The sequence below is a fragment of the Antrostomus carolinensis genome, unplaced genomic scaffold, assembly GCF_000700745.2.
Source record: "Antrostomus carolinensis isolate BGI_N321 unplaced genomic scaffold, ASM70074v2 scaffold29846, whole genome shotgun sequence".
Taxonomy (NCBI): domain Eukaryota; kingdom Metazoa; phylum Chordata; class Aves; order Caprimulgiformes; family Caprimulgidae; genus Antrostomus; species Antrostomus carolinensis.
In genome coordinates this window covers 5,444-12,479 of record NW_010322988.1, presented here as the reverse complement: position 1 = coordinate 12,479, position 7,036 = coordinate 5,444, and the positions used below count along the sequence as shown (strand labels likewise).

The 7,036-nt window shown below is 57.0% G+C and overlaps 1 protein-coding gene across 1 annotated transcript in view; it reads left to right on the top strand.

The window, feature by feature from the left end:
- DCHS1 (dachsous cadherin-related 1) overlaps positions 1 to 7,036 on the top strand; it is a gene marked incomplete at its 3' end in the record, with an annotated part of 21,283 nt that overhangs the window by 8,955 nt on the left and 5,292 nt on the right. Inside the window, 8 exon segments of the mRNA XM_029085573.1 lie at positions 531 to 627; positions 807 to 964; positions 3,437 to 4,271; positions 4,549 to 4,788; positions 5,260 to 5,385; positions 5,657 to 5,866; positions 6,439 to 6,757; positions 6,759 to 7,036. The exon segment at positions 6,759 to 7,036 is cut by the window's right edge and continues 252 nt beyond it. Coding sequence (XP_028941406.1) covers positions 531 to 627; positions 807 to 964; positions 3,437 to 4,271; positions 4,549 to 4,788; positions 5,260 to 5,385; positions 5,657 to 5,866; positions 6,439 to 6,757; positions 6,759 to 7,036 — 2,263 coding nt within the window.

Here is a 7,036-nt window from a genome sequence, read left to right as displayed (position 1 = left end):
GGACTGGATGATCTCCTGAGGTCCCTTCTGACCCCACCAATCTGGGATTCTGTGTGTGTGTGAAATCACCTCCCATTGCCAGGGTGACTGGCCTCAGAGCCTGTCAGTGCTCACGCTTTTGCATTGGCAGCTGAAGGGGTCTGTTTGGGGCAGAGAGAACCAGGGCTGTTGTGGGGCCCTGGATTTCCCTCGCTGTAGGGGCCTTGGATAGGATATGGGTGAAACAGTGTCCTCCCATCACCCTGTAGCTCTCTGCTGCAGCACTCCCCAGTGCTGCTGAGCTGGATGCTAAACGGGGCAGAGTGGGAGGAGGGCTGGCAAGGCAGAAATTCCTTTTGCTTTGCTGTGGACTTCTCCACTTTGTCCAGCCTCAGGCACACACAGCTTGTGGGTCTTGCTGAGGGGACTGTGGCTTGGGTGAGGTGCAGGGCTAGTGTAGGAGGGTGCAGATCCTGTGCTGTCCATGGGGTCTGTGGTGCAGTCTGAAGGGTGCCCTGGGCCACTCAGCTGCTTCCTGGGCTGTGCTGCAGGTGCTGGAAGAGAAGCCGTCGGGACTTCTGGTCGCTTCCCTCCAGGCCAAGGACCCCGATGAGGGTGAGAATGGGACCATCACCTACTCACTGATTGGTAAGAGCTGCAGAACTGACTAATTGATGCTGCTCGCTGCCTTGCAACCGTCAGCCTTGTGGGCAGACGGGTGCCCACCGCCCAAGCCCTGCCACACCACGCTCCCTTCTCCATCCCAGCCTGCCCCTGCCCTCCCTCCTCTCTGCCTCTTCCTGCAGCATTTCACCTTCTTTCTGCAGGAGCCTGGGCAGAGCGTTTCACACTGCACATGGCGACTGGAGAGTTGCGGACTGCCACAGTTCTACGCCGGGCTGATCGTGCTGAGTACATCTTCACCGTGACAGCCAGCGACCGGGGCACGGTGCCCCGCAGCACCTCAGCCATCATTCGTGTTCAGGTACCCAGCACCCCAGCTCCTCTTGTCCCTGCGCTACCTACCCCTCACTCACTTCTTGGAGGACACCATCCAGCTACTTGGCAGCCTTCCTCCTCACCTTCTCACCCTCCGCTGCCCTCATCATCCCTGGAGGGATTTAAAAGCCGGGCAGATGAGGTGCTCAGAGATCTGGTTTAGCAGTGGACAGGTATGGTTGGACTCAATGATCTCAAAGGTCTTTTCCAACCAAACGATTCTGTGATAATCTATGATCCCAGGGCACTCTCTGCCCTTTCTCAGCTATTGATCCAGCCCTAAAACCTGTGTGGAGAACCTGAGATGGAAAGGGATGGGTCTATCTGCTACTGTGCATGTTCTCATCTGTAAGGTGATCAACAGCATTAATAGTAAACAGCTCTTTCTTTTCCAGACTTGGACAGCCAACCCTGTCCTAGATATGCTGTTGCAGAGAAGACCTTAGAGGTCCCTTGCACAGATACATTAATTCTTCCCAGTATCTGCTGAAAACAGTGTCCCAGGGTGTTCTTCACATCTGTGTAACTTTGGCACTCGCTGTCTGGTGCATTGGCCCAGACAGCCAAGTCCTTTCTCTGTTGTTAGGAATGAGCTTCCTCTTACAGCAGAGACTCTGGTTTTCCCCCAGTCAAGGCACTTCCACGTACACCATTTCACACCTTCCTGTCCCTGTTCTTGCAGTTCCCAAGGCTGTTTGACTCTCCTTGTTTGATGTTCTGCTGCTTCTTTGTGCTGTCAGTGCCTTCTAACATCATCAGCAATTCCTGATGTACTCACCTTTCTTTTGCCCTTGCACCTACCAGCAGTAAATGTCAGTACCAAGAGCCATTTCTGCAGAGGCCTGCTCATCACTCTGCTTAATCCAGTCGATGTTTTAATCCTTTCTATCACACAGCCATGCTCATACTGTGCCTTTCCCCAGCTTAATGAGCAACCTCCTATGTTCTACTGCATCAGATCCCAGCCAAAACCCAGGCAAGGTAGAGATGCTGCGTTTCCTTTGTCTTTGAGGAGAGAAGCACTGTGTTAACCTGGCACATCTGCCTTTAGCCATTCCACAGTATGTTTTATACCATTTCCTTTTTATGCCATGTCTGTAGCTGTTCTTGTCATTATTCTACAGCCTTCAAAGCATTGAGGCCAGACTGGCAGGCTGGTTGTCCCTGAAGTGCTTGTTTGCATCCCTATGATGTAGCTCTTGGCTTGGCAGTTGCTGGTTTTGAAGCCCCTCTGGGCTGACAGTTTTGCTGTGCTCTCTTTTTCCCAGCTCCTTGACATGAGCGTGCTGAGTTCTTCACCATATTTTCCCTTCAGATAACACTGTTGCTTTTCATGCATCCTCTCTCCCATCCACAGCTGCACCTCATCCCCAATTAACTTCAGTAGTTTAACAAAAGTAGTGTTAGTATTTATTTATCTTTGGGTCATACCGTGTTATGTTTTTTTCTCTGTACCTCTCATCTGGATGAGTGTTACCTCTCTTCTTGCCCACTCTTGCTTGTGTTTTGCAGAATTGTTTCTGCTGGTGTCTGTTGCCTTTGCAACAATACAATCACAGAATCACAGACTCACATGATGGTTGAGGTGGGAAGGCACCTCTGGAGTCATCTTGTCCAACCACCCTGCTCAAGCAGGGCCACCCAGACTCAGTTGCCCAGGACCTTCCCCTGGTGGCTTTTGACTGTCTCCAAGGATGGAGACTCCACCACCTCTCTGGGCAATCTGTGCCAGTGCTCGGTCACCCTCACAGTGAAAAATGTTTCCTGATGTTCAGAGGGAACCTGTGTTTCAGTTTGTGCCCATCGCCTCCCTTCACGTATTGATGTACTTTGATAAGATCCCCCTGAGCTTTCTCTGCCCAGTCAGCAGCTCTGCCTGTCCTTACCTCCCCTAGCTCCTCTTTCACCCTGACAGACCCATATTTATTCTCAGTATGATGTTCAGGTTACTATTCATCTGTTAGGCCACAAGAGCTGTGACCTTGCCTCCCCACCTGCTCTCTGCAGGTGCCATGTCCCCTTGCCACTGGCTCCCCAATAGGATAGAATCACGGTGGTTGGAAAAGACCTTTAAGACCGAGTCCAACCATGAACCCAACACTGACAATTCTGTCTCTAAATCATGTCCCTAGGTACCTCATCTACCCGTCTTTTAAATCCCTCCAGGGATTGGGACTCCACCACTGCCCTGGGCAACCCCTTCCAATGCCTCAGAACCCTTGCAGCAAAGAAATTCTTCCTCACATCCCATCTCAACTGCCCTGGCCACAACTGGAGCCCATTTCCTCTTGTCCTGTCCCTTGGGCCTTGGTTGAACAGACCCACCCCCACCTCTCTCCACCCTCCTCCAAGGGACTTGCACAGAGCCACAAGGTCTCCCCTCAGCCTCCTTTTCTCCGGGGATGTCCTGGCACACAGCACCCTGACTTGTGCCCCTCACTGCTGCCTCTCCTCACAGGTACTGCCGTCCTCCCGGGTGCTGCCACGGCCTGATGCCACCGTCCTGACCCTGCACCCTCTCGAGGGGGTGAAGCCAGGGTCTGTGATCGGCTCAGTGGCACCCACAGATGCCCCTGCACGAGGACAGCTGACCTACACCCTGGTAGGAGGTGGTGGGGACGGCACCTTTGTGGTTGACAGTGTGACAGGGGAGATTTACGCTGCCCGGGAGTTGGACTATGAAGCTGGGGCGCGGCACGTGCTCCAGGTGAGCGCTGAGGACACGCAGCACGGCTATCCCTCCAGCCGACTGGTGCTGGTACAGATCCACGTGCAGGACTGCAACGACCAGGCACCCACCTTCCCTGAAGACCCCATCACCATCGTGGTGCCCGAGAACGTCCAGGCTGGCTCGTCCATCTTCACCTTCCAGGCGCTGGATGGGGACGGGGTGGGTCCCAATAGCCAGGTGCGCTACGCTCTGCTGCACCAGGAGCCCCCCGGGGCTCCCTTCCAGCTCGATGGCCGCTCGGGGCTGTTGACCCTTCGCCAGAGCCTCGACCGGGAGGCTGCTGCCTCCTTCCTCTTAGTGGTGGAGGCCACAGACCAGGCCCGCAACGTCAGCCAGCGCCGCTCAGCAGCGGTCACAGCCCGTGTGTTTGTGACTGACGAGAACGACAACGCGCCCGTGTTCCTCTCGCCTGCTGCCGTCAGCGTCATGGAGGACCAGCCAACGGGGTTCGTGGCGCTGCATGTGGTGGCCCAGGACAATGATCTGGGAGAGAATGGGCGTGTGAGCTACTCGTTGAGAGCAGGCAACAGTGACGGCCGCTTCCACCTGAACCCCAGCACTGGTGAGGGCCCAGGAGGCTGCAGGGAGGGCAGCAGGGACCCTGGGAAGGTGGAGGCTGAGGAGGGTGGGGTGACACATGGGGATGGATCATGGGGCACAGGAGTAGAGCGTGGGCTGGGGAACCCGGAGGAGGGAGGTGTGTGCGGTGTGGATACCTGGTTGGCACAATACTGCTGTCCCTGTGGAGCCCTGGCGGTCCCTGGCTCAGCCCAGCGCCTGCAGCCTCGGGATGGCCCTGTCCTGCATGGTCCCAGCTTTCCCCTCTCCTGTGTTCCCAGGAGCGCTCTCCATCGTGCGGGCCCTGAACCGGGAGGAGGTGGTGCAGCACAACCTGACCGTGGTGGCCATGGATCACGGTTTCCCGCGCCGCTCCGCCACTCAGCTGCTGTCCGTGCTGGTGCTGGATGTCAACGACGAGGCTCCTGCTTTTGAGAAGCCTGAGTATGAAGCACACATCATGGAGAACTTGCCAGCTGGCAGCCCTGTGCTGCAAGTGCTGGCCATGGACCGGGACCTGGGTGAGGATGCAGGGTGAGAGTGAGCTGCCCAGTTTGATCAGGGGCCCTTCTGGAGATGCAGCACCCAGGACTGAGTGCACTCTGCTCCCTCCCACCTGGTTTGCAGAGCCTGGCTGACCATGGAGGGAAGGGTCATCACCTGGCCTAGAGATGCGAGATGGGTTGAATCCTGGGAGAAGCTGAGAAAGAGAACAAGGACTGTGGTGCCCTCTGCTTCCCAAGACAATGGCCTTGTCCCTTTGAGGCTCTTTAGCCCATCTTCCCTTCCATAAGCTGGGCTGTGCTGGGACCTCCCTCCACCACACATCTCTGCCCCAGCTTTACTTGCCAGGGAGTGAGATCATCCTCTCCCACAGCCTGTGTGCCCCCTGGGTGGGAAGCCTGGGAGGAGGGAGGTGCAGGGCTGTGAGCCAAATGAGAAGCTCCTGAGATTGCTGCTGGGTGACCCTCAAACTATTTTCCTCCCTGCAGGTACCAATGGGCAGGTGTCCTATGGGGGTCTCTCTGGGGGGCCGTTCTCCATCCACCCACAGACGGGGCTTATTGTCACCACACAGGCCCTGGACCGCGAGGAGCAGGAGCAGCACGTGCTGATGGGTAGGGCTGTGCTGGTGCACGGGATGCAGGAGTGGGGGTAGGGAGCCCAGGGGAGGCAGATGGGTGCTCCCCACTGCAGGGAGGGCCAGGCCATGGGAAGTGATGGGCATTTGTGGGGCAGGAAGGGTTGTTGGGTGGTTTGAGCATGCAGGATGGCAGCGATTCCATGCCTGGCTGCCCCTGTGATGGTCTGGGCGTTGGCATGTGACAGCCTCAATAGAAGGTGGCAGTCAGCAGGGCAGCCTGCAGTGCTCTTGCCGTGTTCCTGCAGTCTATGCTCGGGATGGTGGCCTGCCCCCCAACCTCTCCAAGGCAACTGTGCGGATAATAGTAGAGGATGAGAATGACCACGCACCACACCTAGAGAGTGAGTCCTGCTCTGTGGAGGTCCCCGAGAACCAGAGCCGCGTGGCACTCTACACCCTGCGGGCCACCGATCCGGACGGAGGCGAGAACGGGCGCCTGGAATACCGTGTGGCAGGTGAGGTGCACGGGGAGCTCTGCAGCTTCCTTCTTGGCAGTAGCTGTTCACCCTGGGTTGCCCGTGGCTCTGGGAAGCATCACCTGTGGCAGTTCCTGTTCCACTTCAGCTCTCTCATGCTCCAAACCACGTGTAGCCGCTGCCGCCTCTCAGTCCTCTAGTGTGTCTGTCCCCAGTAAAGAGCACCCCAAGATCTGGACAGGCTGCACTTCCTTAATCCTGAGGCTTTTGTCTGGTTCCCCAAGCTTGGACTAGCTCCATCCCTCTCTTGGCTGCACTCTGTTGGATTTACAGGTTGCAAAGTGAGTTCTCTTGGCTTTTGTCATGCCATGGGGCTCCCTGTGGCAGCAGCACTGGCCTGTCAGCTGTTGGAGCTGGTTCTTACTCACACACACGCACAGAGCTGGCCCAAGGAGGTTCAGTCCCATCGGGGCCTTACAGCTCACTCTGCCTTCCCTGCCAGGCCACACTGGGGTGGACTTCACATTGTCCTCTCTGGGCAGCATAGGGCAGGTCCTTCCTTATGCCAGTTATAGTTACGCTGTTTTGTTATTCCACCTCTTCTTTTCCAGATGGAGACCCTGGGCAGGATTTCAGCCTAGACCCAGTCTCCGGTGTCCTCTCCACTGCACGTGCCCTTGACCGGGAGCAAGTTGCTTTCTACAGCCTCACAGTGGTGGTGCAAGACCATGGCACCCCCTCGCGCAGTGCCACCATGTCAGTGAACGTGCGGGTGTTGGACCTAAATGACAACGCACCCGGCTTTGTTCAGGCCACGTACGTGGTGGAGGTGCCAGAGGACTTGCCTGTTGGTGCCCTGGTGCTGCAGCTGGTGGCTGAGGACCCTGACGAGGGTACCAATGGGCAGGTCTCTTATTACCTGGGCAACGAGTGGCATGTCCCGGGTGGAGCCGCAGAGCGGGCACATCAGAAGTGCCCAGGCGCTGGACCGGGAACGCCACCCCAGTTACAGCTTCCTGGCTAAGGCTGTGGACTCGGCACCGTGGGAGCCAAAGAGCGCGGCCGTGCGCGTCACCGTCACCGTGCAAGATGTCAATGACAATGCCCCTGCCTTTCTGCACAGCCCCCTCACTGTCAACTTGTCCCGACACACGCCCCTCAAGCAGGTGGTGGCCACTATGAGGGCAGAGGACAGGGATGCAGGTGCCA